Genomic DNA, 20517 nt, shown 5'->3' on the forward strand with positions numbered 1-20517 from the left:
ATAAGTTTGATCAGAGATGAAAAACATCTCGGTTTCGAAAAACGTGACATCCATGGTGACATAGAAATGCTTAGTAGGTGGATGATAACATCGATATCCTTTTTGTTGGCTATTAAATCCCATAAATACACAACGAACATCACACATATCCAGTTTACTTTTTTGATTCTTGTGAAGATGCACATAAGCCACACATCCAAATATGCGAGGTGATAAATTGAAGAGAAGATGGTAGAGTGACATAATTCGTCAAGACTTCCATGGGAGTTCGGAAGTTGTGAACTCGAGAGGGCATTCGATAAAGAAGATAAACGGAATACGTAACTGCATCCGCCCAATAGGCATGAGGAGCATGAGCCCCAATTAGAAGAGCCCGTGTAGTTTCCAAGATATGTCTGTTCGTATGTTCTGCCACACCATTTTGTTGAGGAGTTTGAGGACAAATAGTCTCGTGAAGTATGCCATGCTCTACGAAAAATTGTGATTGTTTATAATTAAGATATTCTCCACAATTATCGGATCGCATGACTTTGATAGGAAGAGAAAATTGATTTCCAATCATCTGATAAAACTGTGGGAAAATTTGCCCAACGTCACTCTTTTATTTCATGGTATAAAGCCAAGTCATTCTGGTGCAATCATCTACAAAGGTAACAAACCACCGAATATCATGGCGCGTCGTTATTGGTGAGGGACCCCATACATCGGAGTGAATTAACTCAAAGGGCACTGATTTTTTATTGAGACTCAAGTGGTAAGAAGTGTGATGACTTTTGCAAGAATGCAATCCTGACACTAAAAATCAGAGTCTGAAACGCCATTAAATAAAGACGGAAGTAATTTTCTTAAATAACCAAAAGATGCATGTCCTAGTCGACGATGCCATAACCAGATTCTCTTAACCTTGTTGTTGTGACCACCGCGCACTTGGTTGACTCGGCCCGGTACCACATCATCCACATAATATAACCCTTTCTTCTTAGTACCACGTCCAATGATCGCCCATGTCTGGATATCCTGTAGTAGGCAAAAAGTGGGAAACATGAATACAACACAATCTAATTGTTCCGTAACTTGACCAACAGAAAGTAAATGATTCGACAATGAAGGAACAAGAAAAGTGTTATGCAGAGATAGAGAGGGAGTAGGTGCGATGGAACCCCCTCCTGTAACTGGAGCAATTTCATCGTTTGCTGTGATAACATTCTCCTTGGGTGGCACGGTTAAGTAGTGAAACAAGGATTCATCATATGTCATATGGTTTGTAGCCCCAGAGTCAATTATCCAGCCAGAATCTCGTTCAGCGGATGCTGTGAATGTAGTGCCAATTTTATTTGGATCATCGGATTGTTCTTGGGACGAAATCAAATTCAATAATGAAAGTTGCTGGCCCATACTGTCTGGGTCCAAACTGTTTTCAAGTTGTCTGCTGCTGGGCTCGGCAAGCCCACATGAATGTTGTAGCTGCTTACATCAGCGCATGGCCCATCGCATGTGCATGCGCTGTTTGTTTGTCGGCCTATTTCACCTTGGGCTTTAAGCCCAACCAGCCCATCCCGCTGGCATGAAGATTTGCAAGGCTTGATGGGGATAGGTAATCCCCCCATGGGAAAAGAAACTTGTTGCGCAGCCATGGAAGCGGCTATGTTTAAATTTTTTTTTCCTGAATTGAGATTACACGTGAAGGTTTCTTGCTTCGAAACCTAGGAATTTAGTGGTTGGTTTCTGGATTAAGACGAAAAGGTTTCTTGCTTCGAAACCTTTGGGCTTGAATATGGTTGCTGGGTGCAGATGGCTGCTAGGCAGCCAACGATTAAATCTCAAGTCGGCAATGGGTGAACTTAGGGTATAGAGGAAGAGACAGGCCGAAACCCGCTCTGATGCCAAGATAAAAGTGTTTAGGGTTTGAATTGTATGTTTATTCTTCTCTGAGGTAAATATATAGTTGTACAATATCCTACATAACAGAAATAAGAATCTCAATTATACAAGGAAAATAAATAAGAATCTCAATTATACAAGGAAAATAAATTATAGGATTACATTTCTAAACTAAATGGTCGACTCACGCCAACAGTTTATACGACTCATCTTCCTGACGGAACAATTTTTCAGTACAAATAAATCACGTTTACAATTGATAAATAACCACTTAATCGGTCGGAGCCACATTTGTTTGGAAAAACTTGGTTAAAAAAAGGCTAAGCTTTTACAATGGAACACCGCAAACAAACATACAAATGCTGATATACAACGGTTGGAGAAGGATTCATGTATAGCTTTGCTCATTCCGGCAGGTACGGCGAGGCTGGCCCTTGTGGGGTCTGGACACTCGAGTCCTTGGACTTGTCTTCTGACGATGGTCGGTTCTCAGAATCCGGTGGCCGGATTTCCTCGATCATCCTAACAACTTCCTCCATGGTAGGTCTCATGTCTGGCACCGTTGCCACGCAAGTCATTGCTATTTGAAGCATTTGTACCAACTCCTCTTCGATGTTTTCATACCTCATTAGCTCCACGTCAAACACCTCGGCTGTCCATTCCTCTCGAACAACAGACTGGACCCATCTTGGAAGATCAACAATGTCGTCGCGTCCAGGTGATTGTACTGGTGCTTTGCCAGTCAGCATCTCAAGGAGCATAACACCAAAACTATAAACATCGGATTTTTGAAACGACTTCTTGGTCTCAATAACCTCGGGAGCTCGGTAGCCCACGCTTCTGGAAGGGATAGCTGCAAAGTTCATGAGAGGAGCTAGGCCGAAATCTGAGATGCTGCCAGTGAGGTCCTGCATGAGGAGGACATTGGAGGATTTGACGTTGCCATGGATGAATTTCCCTTCACTGGCAGAATGGATGTGGGCAAGGCCCTTGGCACATCCAAGAGAGATCCTTAATCTGGTTTCCCAGTCTGGTGGATGCTGTCCGCTTTCCCTGTTTCCTGTAAAACACGAGAAGCGAAGGGGTTCATTTCTGAGGGAAAATTCATACGTTGACCTTGCGAAGCATATTGTTGTTACAGCTTTGAGCACAATTAGAGCAATACTTTGCCCGTGAACGAAACTTTGTAATCTACCATCAAAAAGCACGATGAAAAAGGGGCATACCGTGCAATAATGCTGAGAAGCTACCAGCTGGAATGTAGTCATAAACCAGGAGTTTCTCATCTTTGGAGTAGTAAAAAGCTCGAAGAGGAACAACGTTTGAGTGCTGACTAATTCTCCCGGCATTCTCCATTTGCTGTTCGAACTCTCTTTTCCCGACCACCACTTCTTTCATCCTTTTCACCACCACTGTCGTTCCCTCCTCCAAGATGGCCTTATAAGTAGTCCCATAACTCCCCTTTCCTAGGACTTCAGCCGAAGCTTTTAGCAAATCCTCCAGATCAAAGTTATAAGAAGAGCCTTCGAAGAAAACCAGCTTGTTCTTCTCTGCCTCTTGCACCCCACTTCCAAAGTCCTCTTTTGGCTGTTCGCCTTTTGTTTTCCCTACAGCACTGCCTTCGCTGTCTTTTTTCTTCAAACAGCATAGCACTATCACCAGAACTGAGAGAAACAACACTGCAAAACCACCACTTGCAATGGCGATGATAGCCTTTATACTAAGCTTCCTCTTTGATCCATTTTTTGATTTCAAGGGGGCTGTTGGTGGAAGATTGGGGGATGGAGAAGGCGAGGGAGTGATCGAAGAACAATGGTTTAGTGGTGAGCCACATAACTTCAAGTTTCCTTCAAAGGAGGAAGTGGGGAATTTTTGGAGGGTAGGAGGAATCGAACCATTAAGTTGGTTGTAGCTCAAATTCAAACGCATAAGCTTTGGAGTTTTGATATCAGGAATAGATCCAGTGAGGGAATTGTTCTGGAGGTTCAGCCCCATGAGACGCGTAAAGTTTTGGATTGTGGCTGGAATGTTACCGGTGATGGAGTTGGACGACAAATCAAGAAAGATAAGATTGGGACTCAGAGAAGAGGGAATATTACCCGTAAGATTATTGTTTTGAAGGAATATGTAGCGTAAGGAAGGAAGTGAGAAAATATCAGATGGAAGATTCCCACCGAGGCCGTTAGACCTAAGGCTAAGGATCATGAGGGCATCTAGCTTGCCAAGAGTGTTTGCTGGTATAGGACCAAACAGTCCAGCACCTGGAAGTCGGACAGAAACCACACGGGTGCCATCCAAGGTACAAGTGATGCCAACCCAAGACTTGCAGACTGGATTAGCAGGATCCCAGTTAACTCTTCGGCCATGAGGAACAGCAGAAATAAAATCGAGAAGGGCTTTCTTGTCTGAATCGATGTCAGCTATCGTTCGGCAAAGGAAAAGGAAGAGAATTACCGTGCCATAAAATAGATGTGGCTTCATCAGTATTGCTCGTTGAGAAATCTGTTAGCAAGTCAGACTATGAGAGTAATCTCAGCAATCTTTCTGCTTCTCCTGAAAAAAATAACAAAGGTTTCAGAACAGTGCTCTTAAAGATTTCCCAAAGAAATCAACTTCCACATCTTTCGATCAGCGCAAGCATAGACATAACTAGTTTATACAACGTTGACATCGGGAGGGCCACGTTTTTGGCCTACCATGCCATCGAATATTTGTGCAAAATGTGTTAAGTTCAAGACTGGCAGAGCATCATCAAGAAAGCATTCACCACAACATCATCTAAAAGACACACTTACCGCTAAGACATTTAACAAAAGAATAGAAAACAAAAGGTGAAAGCATAAATCTTTATTCGCTAAAAAGAAAGAGAAAGGCTTAAAGTACACCACACAAAATGCTGAAAGAACACCTTTTATATTTTTTGCTTCATGGAATGTAGGAGTTTGGAAGTTCAGGGCCGAAAGGGTAGAGGAAGACCTAGGAAGACTTTGGAAGAGACTCTAAGAAAAGACTTAGATTACTTGGATCTAACAGAAGACATAACACAGAACCGAGAACAATAGCGTTCTAGGATTCATATAGCCAACCCCACTTAGCGGGAAAAGGCTTTGTTGTTGTTTGAATGTAGGAGTTCAAGTTCATCCACTAGTTCTCGGTGAGAAACACGTACAAAAAGATACCGTGCCGAAACTGAAAGACACACACAACACTGCTAGAACGAACTTAGAAATTGAAATGCCAGTCATACTCCACATGGCAATGGACAATAACACAGATTTTTTCGACTAATGACAAATCGGCTTTTTAATCCTTGGTTTTTTCAGCCTGGTACAAATTCCACAAAACATTTACGAAGTTGGTTTATTTCTCAAGAAAAATAAAGGTATAGTAGTTAAGCTTGGCTATTCAGATTAACAATGCACATCGGATTTATTTCCCCCGGAAGCCAGTGCTTAATTTCACGGTGAAGTTCAACATAAACGCATCAAAGTCACTACTTAGCCATAGATTAGCAGAGAAACAGAGTAAAATACATGAATTTAACGCCTAACTTTCGTCGTCAATGGAGCTCAAATGTCCTAAATTTTCCACAACACTAACTTCCCAGAACCCAACATTTGATTCTAGACGAACCCCTCGATTCCAAAACCCCAGCTTGGCAAGAAAAATACCAAATTTTACCACTAAATTCTCCAAAAATTCAAAAAACATAAATGCATCATAGTAATCAACAATCCCAAGAGAAAGAGCTAAACATGTTAAAAGAAAAACCCCAGAAAAATTTTAAGTACGAGGAGAGAAGACTGACCATTGGAGCAGAAAAACGAGTCGATCCGAAGCCGGAGCTCGAACCCAGCTGGAAATGTGGAGGCTTGGAGAAGTGAGAGAGTGACTGAGTGAGTGTGTTTAGTAATTTTGGTGGGTGTGCTTTAACGGCATTTCTTCAAGAACACGCAGCAAAAAAAAGGATTAAAAGATTAAAGGAGTGAAAAGTAAGAAGATGGGTTCCCAGATTCGCCACCAACGCAGAGACTAACGTTCATTAGAGAGAGAGAGAGACAGAGAGAGGTGCAGGTTGATGATGCTTGTTCATGAAGGGAAAGGTTTAATTGGTTCTTTGGCACGCAGATCTCGAGTCACCAAAAAAAACGTACATTTCTTATTTTTTTGAAATAGTTCCGTTTTACCCTCTATTCGTTGGTTTAGAGGTGCGTTTAAGAATTCTTCTTGGCAAGGGATTTAAATTTATTACGTTTGACAAAAAAAATGTAAAAGTTGATTATGAATTGTAGAAGGGTTTTTCATTATGACGCAATGACTTTCAAGTGATATTTCATAAATAACTTTGAACTTTTAATAAACATATCAATGTGTTTCTACTTTCCAATAAAAATACCTATAACAAAATCGTTTATGCGTAAAAACATTTGCTACGTAGTACAAGCCGCGCATCAATAAATTCCAAGTGTTTCATGGAAGATCTCTAACACTTCCAAGTGTTTTTACAACTATGAACACTCCTAATTGTTGGTGAAGGGAAATGATTAATTGGTTTTTTGGCATGCAGATCTCGAGTCACCAAAAAAATGTACATTTTTTTTTTTTTTGGTATTAGTTCTGTTTTACCCTCTATTTGTTGGTTTAGAGATGTGTTTAAGAATTCTTCTTGGCAATGGATTTAAAGCGTTTTACTGATAACTGAAAGCGTTCGTGTTTTTTGTTACGTTTGACAGAAGAAATTAAAAAGTTGATTATGAACTGTAGAAGTTTTTTTTATAAGAAGCAAGGACTTCTAAGTGATCTTTCATAAATAATTTTGAATTTTTAATAAACATTACATCGTGTTTCTAATTTCTAAAAGTACTTTTAACAAAATCGTTTATGCGTATAAACATTTGCTACGTAGTGAAAACCGGACATCAATAACCTAATTGATTCACATACCCTTTTAGTTTCTCACATACCCCTTTTAATTTATGGCTGTCAAACTAAATAAATCATACGGAAACAAGGGACAAGATTTAACATGAGTGTGTAAGAAGTTACAAAGAGTGCGTTTATTAACTTCCCTTTTGAAATATACTTCCACATGCCCCAAGTTATATCTGTCATTTGTCATGAAAAAGCAAAGGACTTGAAATTAATTAAGCAGTGAGATTTAAAAGGAGAGAAGAGTGAATTACACACTAAAATCTTGATTAAAAGCAATGAAATTTGGTCAGCGGCTTTTGCCAAAGGCCATGTGTGTTCATTACGTTTGTTTATGAATTATGACACTAAAAATCCCACAAAATTTTTCACAAAACCCTCCGAGCTTAATTTTCGACTTTTTGAAAATTTTTTAGCTGATAAATTGGTAGTTATTGTTCTTGTTTCTTGTCATAAGTGGTGTGTTTTGGACATCTGTTCACGCATGAGTGAGCGGTTCCAATTCCAAATACGTTGCATAAACGGTTGAGACTCACCCACTCGCACATAGGCGGCTCACTAATAAATTGTAACGTCTTCTTGTATTCAAGTTTGAATTTTTTTCCTTATAAATTAGAATAATTTTAAAGTATCGCATTATCAAGAAAATTAATTCTAACAGCATGCATGATGCATTTTTTGAATCTTGAATTTTCTTTCAAGAAATAAATAAGATAAAGAAAAGTTATTTGCTGTGCTCTTAATTTCCTGATCTGTGATGCATTCCATATTTTGGAAAATTGCAAAACAAATAGTTGCTTTCATATTTATTTATAAAATTCTGGAAAAAGAAAAGAGGTCCACTCCTTTCTTTGCTACTGTGGACTGTTGAATGCTCCTGATCAGTACCCTGGTTAGATGCATCATACACTCTCCCTCTCCCTTGGATCAAGATTCACTCTATATTTATGTGTCCGGAGCATGCGAACCAAGAAATTCGAACTGCTCAATTTCAATCATACACCCCTACTAGCCCATATTACTGGCCCAAATCACAAAAACCAAAAACATGTTTTGGCCCAGATGAGCCTGTAGACCAACCCACAGTTCTAAAAAGCTTTCAGTTTTGGGCTTTTAAGTCAACCCATAATTTGAGTCTTCACTTTTTGGCCCACTTAAGTTCCTAGTTGGGCCGTATTATACAGTATGTCCGTCTCTTTGCACCAGTAACGGCATGAACGGTTAACTATGGTGCCATAAAGGCTTTCAATTTAGGAAGCTAACTGCAAATACATTTAAGACCAACAATAATAAAATGCATTGATTTCACTGCAAAAAGCAAGTAAATGGCTCTTCATTCTTCTGTTTTAAAGCGGATTCATCCCATATTAAGAAACCATATAACTTAAAAACAAGAAGAAAAATACATTAACATCACTCACTCAAGACATGTTGTTATAAGAGCCCGAAAGGTTCAGGCAGATGCTCGAATCCACTATCAAATATCAGTCCTTGATCGAGTTTATCATCCACACTGTGCAGCCAGTTCGTGTTCTTCAAGTCTTCTTTCAGCAATATGGCATCGTAACGCGAGCTCTCGTAGATGTCCACTTCACTCAGTTTTGCAGAGTACCGTCCGCTGTCTACTTCACTCCCGTTTTCTACATGCCTATTAATTATGTGTCCATTCTCTGAGGTGAATCCGTTACCGTTGGTTTGGTGGCTTCCATTAATGTGGGCAGATACTGGAGTGCTCAATGGGCGTACAGACTGGGCATTGGGAGTGGAAGTGGATGATCGAATGCTCTGAGGAAAGAGGGTGCTGCCAGAAAGCTGACGAGCATTTGCTGATCCATTTCTTATATCCTACATCAGATAGTAGATCAAGCATTAGAATTTATTGTTAACTTGTTCCAAAATTCTCTAATAAATTTGAACAAGTTATCATATGATGCCAAGGAAAGCGATTTATACCATATGTCGGATTGCCATGTCGAGGGATTTCTTTGAGATAGACCTCCCAAATCCAGTGCTGTCTGCAGGTGGTGTTGAAGTCTTCACAGGCTTCCGCATACCCAGATCAGGGATATGTGTAGACTTTCGAGGAGGCTCATGAACATCAGGAAGGCGTCCATTAGGATGTACACGTCCCCTGGAAGGGGACTCTGTGAGTCTTCCCCTTGAGACAATGGGTGATGGCTGTCTTCTTGGCACAATCGTGGCAGCTGGGGGTTCTGGTTTCCCCTTCATTGTGGAAGCAGCGCCTGGACGGGACCTACCAGCAGATATTGGCCTGTCTGGTAATGTTGTTCTAAGGTTTGGTGGTGTGTCAAGAGGAAAATCAGGAGGAACGATTGGCTGTGGTGGGGGACGGACCCGTGGACTAGGGGAGCTTGGTCGGGATGAGGGTGCTGAACTGCGCCCATTTGACAGAACACCGCGACCAGCTGAAGGTGAAGGACTTGATGCTGGAGACAAGGAAGGCAACGAACTCCGGCGAGTGGGAGTAGATGGACGAGAGTTTGGTCGTGAACCATGTGAAATCAAGTTTGCAGGAATTTGTGGCCTGGAACTACTCGGAGTTGAGGGCCTTGATGAGCTTTGCACTGGTCGAGTTTTCTCAACGGAAGAAGTGGTCGAAACTGTACGGGTTCTGGAAGGAGTTGTGGTTCGTGACAGCGATGGGCGAGAGGTTGGAGTGGAAGGTCTTGCTGTAGACGGAGAGCGGGTAATGGGGGAGGAGGGTCTAGTGTAAGACGAGACTGAAGCTGAGCTCGTGTTAAGGATATTCGAGGATCTGTTGGAGGAATAGTTGTTGTATACTGAGGCAGAGGTCGAAGAGCGAGTCACCGAACTGCTTCTAGCAGGTCTGGACGAATGGTTACTGTCGGATTGCGAAACTGAAAGCTGCAACAGAAATACAAATTAAGAAAACAATGAAGTAAACTTCCTAAGCATAAAGTTTTCTTGCTCATCTGGACGAAGCTATCTAATCTCTTAACAGAAATTCACGATTTACGCGGATGAAGTCAGCTGGCAAAGACATACCCTTGAAGGCCTAGCTGCAGAACTGGGTCTACTTAAACTTTTTCTTGGAGGAGCTAAGGTCTGTTGAGATTCACTTCCATCTGATGAAGGAAAAAGCGGAGTTTCAGGAGGAGTGAGAAGCCTGATAACACAAAAATGTAATGAAAATCAGATACGAGTATAACAATTTAAACCAACAATATTTGACATCATACAAAACTTTCAATCGAACTATTTCGCATCTATTTATCCAAAAGCTTGTTGATTAGAGCCTAGAAAGCATACTTCACCGAAAAATTGGGCTAATCCAAACCCATTGGTTAAAATCGGCAACTGACTGATATAGTCGAATTAAACAGACAGACATTTCATTCAATCCATTTGCCAAGACTCAAAACAAAAGAATGGTAAATGTTTGGAGTTCTGGCTCGAAGTATATGCCGCAAAAAACCAGACCGGATTATAATGTGGACGGTTTCAGGTAAACTTTGAAATGCTGACATTACAAGATGCACTGAGAATTCACAAGATTTGGTATCATCTTCCTTATGTAAACTATGTCCCTTTTCTGACAAGATAATATCCTAAACTATCCTAATTTACCCGAGGGGATTCGAACATGGGTGCAAGGGGATGGGCACATTGTCGTGACCAACTAATCAAGCAAGGAATTATTCTGAATCCGACATCTCCACCGCGAAAAAATAATAGAATGTGAGCTAAAATTAAATCTAACAACATATTATTTGGGTCATGATGCAGTGGAAAAGATGTACACAGACAAATAAATCAGAAAACAGAAAGAAATAATAATGGATGCAAGAAAAAGTTTGGTTCAACGAGAACACGAATAAAGATATCTTCTTTTATTCGAGCGATATTCTAAACTAATCTAATCTAAACGATTTTAGACTTACCAGTCGTAATCGTGCTTTCCGCCATCTGTAGATGACAACAGATCATCAATGCCAGTTCTTCCCACCTTGGCCGATCCAACTGACAGCCTCCCCAATTTCACCGAAACTGTTTTTGCAAAAAATCAAATCAATTAAAACAAATTAATCCAAAATTCAACTCAATTGTCAAAAATAAATCTTCCACTCAAAACGGTGCCGTTTGATCGGTTAACTACCAACGGCAACGGCGCCGTTGGGCGGTTAAGAAAATCGAGAATCTGCATCCTCAGGGACAAGATCCCGACAAATCCTATAGGCTCGTTGTCGGTTCAGGCACGTATGATTCACTAAAATGACCGAACTGCCCTCCGCATCGTAACCGATTATACGGCCTACTTAGCGAAACGGACATTTCTGTCCAGGAGGAAAACGGTTAACTAGCATGAGAAATGTACCGTCGGAAGACTCGTCGGAGGAAGTTACGGAGAGAGTGTGGCGGTTCTTCGAGAAGAGATCCAAGCCGCCGTCGTCGGAGTCCTTGGCCGCCAAGTTTAAGCTCTGACCGCGCCGGTGCTGCGACCCCATTGGAAAATTCCTCCCTCCGGCCAGAGATTCCCTCACATTCCTGTTCATCATCGCTCCCCAATTCCTATATGCCTCTCACACCATATCTCTCGTATTCTTCAGCAAATTGTATGCAGTGGAAGGGAGAGAGAGTGTGAGATCTAATGGTGCGGAGAGAGAGTGTGTTAGATGCAAAGAGAGACAACGAGTCATCGAGCTGCTGTTATTTTTTTCACCTTTACGTCGTATGTGAGAGAAAGTTAGATAGAGAGAGAGAGAGAGAGAGAGGAAGCTGGAGCTTTTTCAGATCTGTCGAATTGCAACTGGAATTGCAATACTTCAGTTAAAGATCCGAGCTTTTCCCTGAATATTTTATTTTGGGGGTCATTGGAACATTGTATTGGGAAGCTCCTCCTTCTTCTGCTTTTTTTTTTTTGTTTTTTTGTTTTTTTTGTTTTTTTTTTTGTGTCTTGTTTTTTGGGTTTTGATTTTCTTTTAACTCAAGAGTATAGCTTACACATGATGAGTTGATCAAGCAACACTTGGTTTTTACTTAACATTTAGTTGTAAAGTAAATTGTAGCAATGTTCGGTTAACTTTAATTCAATTGAAGTAATAATTCTTCAACTAAAAATTCATTATCGTTAGTCTCTCAACTCATCAAAACGTGCAGCTATGATCTCTCAACTAAAAATTCATTATCATTGGTCCCTCAACTTTAATCCAACCAAAGAAATGGTTCATCAACTTTAACACAATAGTAGCAATAGTCATTCTAACATAACTCATTTTAACAAAATTCAGACGAAATTGACAAAAAAGATCATAGCTATACATTTTGATGAGTTGAGGAACCCCCAATTGTAGCAATGGTCCTGCCAACATAATTCATTTTGACATAATTCTGACGAAGTTGACGGAAAAGACCATAGCTACACATTTTGATCAGTTGAGGAACTCTAATTGTAGCAATGGTCCTTCCAACATAACTCATTTTAACAAAATTCTGACAAAATTGATGAAAATAACCATAACTACACATTTTGATGAGTTGAGGGACCAATGGTAATAGATTTTTAGTTGAGTGACCATTGCTCTAATTTGATTAAAGTTGAAGACCATTGCTACAATTTACTTTTAGTAGTAAGTTTGATATTAAGTTGTAGTTTGTTACGAGTGAATTAACGGTTATTTGTAAAACTTCACTGCATATTTAAGCTAATTACATTTTTAATACAATGTTATATTTACATCAAGGGTAAGAAAATAAGTTAATTTTGCACTCGTTATCTATCATATGCGAACCTAAGACCTGTCACTTACATGCGTAAAAAAATTATTAAAACATAGTACAATTTTAACTTGTATTTGTATACGATATTTCAAGTTAATACATCTAACAGTATGTGATCAGTAAATTTTTTTTTTAAGTGTTCGATATTCAAGCTGATAGTTCACATGTCATAAAATAAGTCAAAATACATAAAAAAATGTATATTATTTTTTTCACTTATATCACATATAGAGTACCGTTTGAATACCTAATACTTTAAAAAGAAAACTAATGAAAATAATTTGAAAACTTTGAGTTTTAATGATAAAGACAAATAAAGGGTAAAGTGAATAGTATAAGATTATTTTTTTAATGTAAAAAATATGATTTTTTTGTTAAAATAATCAGTACAAAAAACTTTTCGTTAAAATTTTTTACTTTAAAAGGTCTATCCATGAAGAGGCGTCCGAGTATAATATCTATCCTCTCAAGGGGAGCGGGTGGAATAATAATACAGTGTGGCCAATAGGTGCTCGTTCCCATTCATGGTGGTGTGTGTCAGGGACTGATGAACAAATTACAAGCAGGAGAGTCACTTTTCACCTTGGTTTGGGGCCCAACATAATGTTCAGGGCATGTGAGTGGACCGAAGGCAAAAGCTATCATGCAAAGCCTAAACCTCATGTGTCATTCCCACGACACACCAAACAACAACAAAACTAGCCACTTGATTTTACTCCATTAGTTATCAACTCATCATCATGTTCATCTTAGAAATTTTTTAGAGTATCAGAGACACAGTTTAGTATATTAAATGTCATAATATAAGTAGTTGAATTTTTTTCCTGCACAATGAAAAATTCTCCTCTTCCTCTAACTTGGTCATGATTTTTGTGGCAAAAAAATTGGTCTTTTTGCTAATTATTTTGTTAATTACTTGAGTTTTACTATAAATGATGTTTATGGAAAGCTTTAAAGGGCCTTTGAGAATGAATCCGGATTCTTTTTGTGAGGATTTCAGAAATATGTGAATCATATTCGTTTATCGTACATCTTACGGTTAAAAATTATTTTAAATATTTTTATTTAAAATTAAATACAAATAGTATCTAATAAAAACTAACCGCACGATATACAATAAACGTACACGATTTACAGATCCTCAGAATCCTTATCAAAATGATCCGGAGAGGATCCTGTTGATTTGAGAATTGGTTTATCTAATTATTGGATCCACCTCAATTGACTTTCTTGGTAATTGTATACCCTTCAAGGAAGATCAAGGGTTAAACCCCCAACCTACCAAATGATGACTTGGATACTTTGACAATTATTTATTTAAGCTGGTAGCTTCTAGCTTTCTAATGTCATTATCGAGATGTCTTAGGTTCGATGTCACTTAATACTATAATTTAGTGATATACATATTCACTTATAAGTAAGAGGTTTTAGATTCGACTCTCACCAAAGGCGAATTTGAATCACATTATTGTTAGCCCATTATCAGGCTAAGCTTACCCCCTCCCCTTGGCATAGATAATATCGTTTGTTAAAAAAAAAATTATTATCTTTGCGCCACTTAATACTAGGTCTAATAGTATTCCTCTTCACTTGTAACATCCCACATCGCTCAGGGGAGTGGATCTTCTAAGCCTTATATGTATATTCTCATCTTTACCTAGCACGAGGCCTTTTGGGAGCTCACTGGCTTTGAGTTCCATCAAAACTCTGAAGTTAAGCGAGTTCGTGCGAGAGCAATCCCATGATGGGTGACCCACTGGGAAGTTCTCGTGTGAGTTCTAAAAAAAAAAAAACTGTGAGTGCGTGGTCGGGACCCAAAGAAAACAATATCGTGCTTCGGCGAAGTCGAGCCTGAGATTTGGTGAGGGCCGAGCTAGGATGTGACAATTTGGTATCAGAGCCAATCCTTGGCCGGAAGTGTGTCGACGAAGACGTCGGGCCCCTAAGGGGGGTGGATTGTAACATCCCACATCACACAGGGGAGTGAATCATCTAAGCCTTATATGTATATTCTCATCTCTACCTAACACAAGGTCTTTTGGGAGCTCACTGGCTTCGAGTTCCATCGGAACTCCGAAGTTAAGCGAGTTTGCGCTAGAGTAATCTCAGGATTGGTGACCCACTGGGAAGTTCTCGTGTGAGCTCCCAGAAACAAAACCGTGAGGGCGTGGTCGGGGCCTAGAGCGGACAATATCGTGCTACGGCGGAGTTGAGACCGGGATGTGGTGGGGGCTCGGGCCGGAATGTGACATCACTTGTAAATGAAATGTTTTAGGTTCAATTCTCGCAAAAAACGAATTTAAACTACATTATTACTAGCTCATTCTGAGGCTAAGCCTACTCAATTCCCTTAGTTTAAATAACATCATTTTTTTTTTAAATTCATTATCTTTACCATAACAATATAATTTTCTATTTTCCATTTTTGTATTTTGTAACCTATTAATAAACAAAGACGTGACATTTTGCTAACTTGAAATGTGGGGTTTCCATTTTCTATTTTCCTATGTGTGCAACTTAATCATTGTTACACATGGACTTTATTTGTGGATCTTACATTCATTAACAGCTGACAATTATCTTTAAATGTTATTTTATTTATTTTATTTAAAAAAGTGTGCGTCGTTTGATGCATCTTATACTCCACAAAACGTATGACAAGTTTTGTTTTCAATCAATACCGTTGAATTAACATTGTAGCCCAAAAAAAAAAAAAAAAAGCTAGGACATTTTAAGATCTAGACCTAAAATGTCTTAGCAATTTTTTTCAATCAATTACCATACAATTTAACAGTAAAATTGTTATGATTTTTTTATGTTATTTTATCGAATAAAATAAACATGAGCATACTGAAGTTTTCGGTCTGGTTAAATATAAATATGACGTGACACCTTATTTTAATTTAATTTAATAATTTATAAAAGGGACGTGACACTATATTTTGTAGGAGACCAACCATGATACTATATGATAATCATAAATTTTCTTTTGTCAAATATCACAATCATAAATCCTCAATGGGCCAAGTGTGGCCCATGGTCATCAGAGGCTCTCAAAACTGCTGGACCATTTGAGAAAATGATGCGTGCGACTGTATGGGCCAACATACTAAGCCCAGCATGACTTAGCCACGTGTGCTTCCTCATGTAGAAACACTCGAAAGTTTGAAACGAATACCGGCAAAAACCAACCACATGACATAAAGTAAAAAGCTGATATATTCTTTTTGTTAAAATATTCCACATCGATTTTGAGGAAATAAAATTTAAATATTCTAACACACTTCAATTAATACCAAGTTATTTTTGTGATAAAAGTGCACATTTTGCCAATTATACATATAATAATTAACAAGTATGGGACAACATCAATATTGTTAGAACACGTCTCTCTGATAATTTGACATTTGACTCTAGGGTTTGCTACTTAAACAATTTTCTATTTAACTTTTTAGTGAGAAAATTAATGTAGTAGTGTATTTACTTATTAATATCATAGTTTAAAATATAAAATTGTTATTTGTTAGATTGTAACATATGAATTAGTAAGTTGGATAAAATTTTAAATGTTTTTCATTTTAAATTTCATTATTTGTATGTACATTGTCTTGTGGGACACTCATGCACATACATGTTTTGTATAAGAATCCTTATAGTTATAAACAAAGCTAAGTAGGTGCTCAACATTAGAAGAAACTTATCGGTTAATTTCTCGAACAATATAAACTTAAATGAAATGAGTTTATACATCAATAATAGGCAAGTACAACATACAATGTTAGTCTTCAAAAATGTTCACATGCGCACTTAAATTGTGTGCATGGTTCGCGTTGACAATGTATATTAACCATATTCACAATATAATAACCATACAATATCTACATATATATTCTTAATTTATTGGAGATAGTCAGTACCCTATCTATTCAAGTCATGCACATAATTCTGCTAGTCTTTGAACTAGCTGCATGGTTCATGTGCGACCCATAAAATGGCTGCGTGGCTCAGAGAAGCACAATGCTGAAATAAGGCATCATGTGGACGAAGAGAGACAAACCCTGAGTTTGGTTTAAGTAGGAATCGTGCATTTTATATAAGAAAAACTGATAAAAAGGATATGAAAATTTTGAGTTTTAACGATAATGACAAAATAAAGAATAAAATGAATAGTACCAGAATTAATTTTTTAATGTAAATATATGATTTTTCGTTAAAATAATAAGTAGTAGAAGCTTTTCGTTAAAGTTCATTTTTAAATATCCACATCACATGAGCGAGTCAGTGCTGAACAGTGAAAGGAATTGGACTTGGCATGCAGTTGGATAATGACAACATTGACAAGTGTTGGCTAACAGTCGTCTTATGTGCATGTATGTGCACAATAAAGATGGGTCACAGGGCCTGATGGCAAGTCACCATCTTATCCCAAGAAAGACTGAAAGAACGATCTAAGATCACATATCACCACTTCAATGATCCATTCATGCATGTTACCTCCAGAAAAAGGGTCACTACATGCTGGTATGGATTAGTGCCCATTGAATATAAAAGGGACTGTCATAGCATCTGGCTTCTCTTTCCTCCTACTTCCCATACATTTCCATTATTTCTATTTGTATGGTCACGGTTAAGTCATGTCAACATTTTATATTACTATTGTTTTTTGTCTTATTATCTTTATAAAAAAAATCAATATAAAATGTTGACGTGGCTTAACCGTGACCACACAAAATAGGAGGAAATGAGAGTGTATGAGAAGTGGAAGGGCAGAGAAGCCAGGTCCTCTAGTCCTAAATGTGGACCTTTAGTTTCTTTTTGTTCAGATTGTTAACGCTAAAATTGATACCTTCAGGCCTCGTTTGACAGCTCAGACTGTACTGACTATTTCTGTCGGATATGATAAATAGTCACTGAATAGTACTGACTAAATTAATCGGGCGTTTGGTGCAGTATCAGATTAATGATTGTATTATTTATACTGTGTTTGGTATTATATCGGATAGGAGGAATCACACTTAGAATAAAATTAAACTTAAAATAAAAAAAATAAAAAAACTGAAATCTTGTTCCAGATCTCTCCGCACCCCCCAGACTCCCTCCCTCTCTCTCAATTCTTCTTATTCCCCGACCACAGAAGAATCCCAAATAATTTTTCCCCAGATCTCTCCGTCGCACCCCCAAACTCCCTCCCTCTCTCTCTCTTCTTCTTCTTCCCCGACTGCAGAAGAATCCCAAATAAATTCAAACAGCAAATTGAAATCATCTCTCTGCCGCAGAAAACGACGGCAGAAAACCCGACTGCAGAAAACCCAGTTGCAGGGGAGGACGACAAGTAGGCGATGAGGAAGGCCACAAGGAGAGGACGACGAGGATGGCGACGAGGACTAGGAGAGCAAAGATGGCGAGAGAAAGCAACGGCGACAGAGCGACGACGAGAGAAGGCAACAGTGAGGACGGCAATGGCGAGAGAAGGTGACGGGGAGGACGACGACGCCAAGAGAAGGCGAGAGAGAGGGGGTCGAGTTCGCAAGGGGAGAGCGAGGCCGACTAAATTATACCGTGAATTTGGACGGTATAAGCAAGCAGGTAAACACCAGATAAAAAAGGTGGGCCCGGATTATTTAATCCAGTGCCTATTTAATCCAAACAACCACCAAACACCATACACCGTATTATTAGTACTATCCGGTGCCTTATACGGTGTGCCAAACAAGACCTCATGGTATTAGGGTCGAGTTCCCAACTCAAGTTTAATTATAAACTCATAAAATGCTTTAACATACACATTTTCGTGCTAATACGTAAAGTTCATTGCAGGAAGTTGGTCACTACAAATATATGCAGTTACATAATTTGGATCTTAGGACTTAGGAAGTTACAATTGATTTACATTTTAATCCTGATGCTTGTTATATAGTTATCACTGCCAAGGTTTTTCTGGTGGATAAAATTTGGTGAGATCGGAGTTTTGCTTTGAAGTAAAGCTATATCATCGTAACAAAAACTGTTGGCAGAATTCGAGTTGAAGCATGTGAGGTTGGGTAGGAATCGTGCCCCAAAAGTAAAGGATATATGACTATAAATTGGCAAACAACAGTGTAATATACTATTTCACCTTCAAAACTTGTGTCTACCTACCTTCTTCACATGCATGAATCTCTCTAACGTTTCTTACTCCAAGGCTGTAACAATATGGTAAAATCAAGGGAACTCTAACGAAAAATTTCTGGTATTGTTTACTTTAATGAAAAACCACATTTTTACACTAAAAAGTCAATCCTTGTACTATTCACTTTACCATTTATTTTGTTCTTATCATTAAAACTCAAAGTTTTCAAGTCATTTTCATTAGTTTTACTTAAAAGGAATTAGATAGCAACGTTAGATTGGACAAACACCCGAGCCACGTGTCATGCTAATATAATAGTCCATTGTTTTGGGGCCTAACCCTAAATTAGCTAGGATATGCCTTAATTTAGATATAGTTTGCTCCAACACTACTAGGGAAAACCTCTCTTCAGACAACATGCCCCTGTCGCAAATGCTAACAAGGTTGCGACGATGAATTACCCCGATGCTGTTGTTGTAACTTTAAGACAACATAAGTCATGTTTCATAAGTCCCGTTTCAGAAGACCATTCTTTTGAGACGACCAAAATTATCCATCACAAAGTTGTGTTACAGAAGAGGTTTTCCTTAGTACCGTAATGCATATCATGTCAATTATCCTTTTGTGAGTTTGATGTTGTATATAGTTGTAGACATCAAAATTTCGGTAAATAAATGTTGACCGATAAATCAAAGTTTTAACACTCATGTATTACATAAATTTTACACGTAGCATGCGTCTAAACAAAAAATCGAAATAAGTTGGAAAAGTCATCAAACAGGACACGTGTCAACACCTGGCAGAAACGACTTATTTCATCTGGAATATTATATTCAACATTAGGCCTTGGAAAATTCTATAAATAGAAGCCAATTTCATTCATTTAGAAGGGGGAACCAAAATCATTAGGCAAAATTCTTGAAGCTCTGAAGCTCTGAAACTCCGAAACTCTCAAGCATCCAGGTTCCCGAAGAATCAAGAAAGCGTTCTTCGTTCTTCGTTCATCGTTCTTCCAAGATCAAGCCCCAACGGCCCTTTGGATCAACAATCATCCACCAATTCAAGATCAAGCCCGACGGCCCTTGAAGAAAGTGTTCTTCGTTCTTCGTTCATTGTTCTTCCAAGATCAAGCCGCAACGGCCATTTGGATCAACAATCATCCACCAATTCAAGATCAAGCCCCGACGGCCCTTGAAGAAAGTGTTCTTCATTCTTCGTTCTTCGTTCATCGTTCTTCCAAGATCAAGCCCCGACGGCCCTTGGATCAACCATCCGCCAATTCAAGATCAAGCCCCAAAGGCCCTTGAAGAACTTCCATCAATTCAAGATCAAGCCCCGACGGCCCTTGAAGAAAGCACCATCGTTCATCATCCGTTCATCCAAAATCAAGCCCCAACGGCCCTTTGGATCAACAACATCAACGAATCCACACAGCCACCGTTCTTCAAGATCAAGCCCAAAAACCCTTAAAGATCCGTTCATCACTGTTCTTTAAGATCAAGCCCAAAAGCCCTTGAAGATCTGTTCATCACTGTTCTTCAAGATCAAGCCCAAAAGCCCTTGAAGATCCGCTCATTACCGTTATTCAAGATCAAGCCTCAACGGCCCTTGAAGAAACACTCCTCATCAAGATCAAGCCCCCAACGGCTCCTTGAAGATCCGCTCAAATCCACCTTCAAAGATCAAGCCCACGGCCCCTTGAAGAAACTTTCAACAGTTCATCCAAAATCAAGCCTCCACGGCCCTTGTATCAACCAAATATCCATAAATCAACACCTTACGGAGATCGAATCAGAGGATCAAAATAGAGAGAGATTGTAACCCAAAATCATCAAATA

At 38.9% G+C, this 20517-nt stretch overlaps 2 protein-coding genes across 3 annotated transcripts; both read right to left on the reverse strand.

Moving 5' to 3' along the window:
- Nucleotides 1–1983: 1983 nt before the first annotated feature.
- On the reverse strand, nt 1984–6040 carry LOC126592890 (probable inactive receptor kinase At5g58300). 2 transcript variants are annotated; one of them, XM_050258686.1, is made up of 3 exons: nt 5690–6040; nt 3108–4434; nt 1984–2941 (listed from the first exon to the last, which is right to left on the reverse strand). In XM_050258686.1, exons 2-3 carry the CDS (start codon nt 4360–4362, stop codon nt 2286–2288), a joined length of 1911 nt encoding a protein of 636 aa, XP_050114643.1. In that variant the 5' UTR covers nt 4363–4434; nt 5690–6040; the 3' UTR covers nt 1984–2285. The 2 variants fall into 2 exon arrangements, with proteins under 2 accessions (XP_050114643.1, XP_050114644.1); XM_050258687.1 differs by lacking the exon at nt 5690–6040 and adding an exon at nt 4532–4685.
- Nucleotides 6041–8083: 2043 nt separating this feature from the next.
- Nucleotides 8084–11737, reverse strand: LOC126593895 (flocculation protein FLO11-like). Its single transcript, XM_050260056.1, has 5 exons — nt 11168–11737; nt 10734–10839; nt 9838–9958; nt 8764–9696; nt 8084–8655 (listed from the first exon to the last, which is right to left on the reverse strand). The coding sequence occupies exons 1-5, from the start codon at nt 11346–11348 to the stop codon at nt 8245–8247; spliced, it is 1752 nt and encodes a 583-aa protein (XP_050116013.1). The 5' UTR covers nt 11349–11737; the 3' UTR covers nt 8084–8244.
- Nucleotides 11738–20517: the final 8780 nt, after the last annotated feature.

Source organism: Malus sylvestris, chromosome 12 (assembly GCF_916048215.2).
Source record: "Malus sylvestris chromosome 12, drMalSylv7.2, whole genome shotgun sequence".
Classification (NCBI taxonomy): Eukaryota; Viridiplantae; Streptophyta; class Magnoliopsida; order Rosales; family Rosaceae; genus Malus; species Malus sylvestris.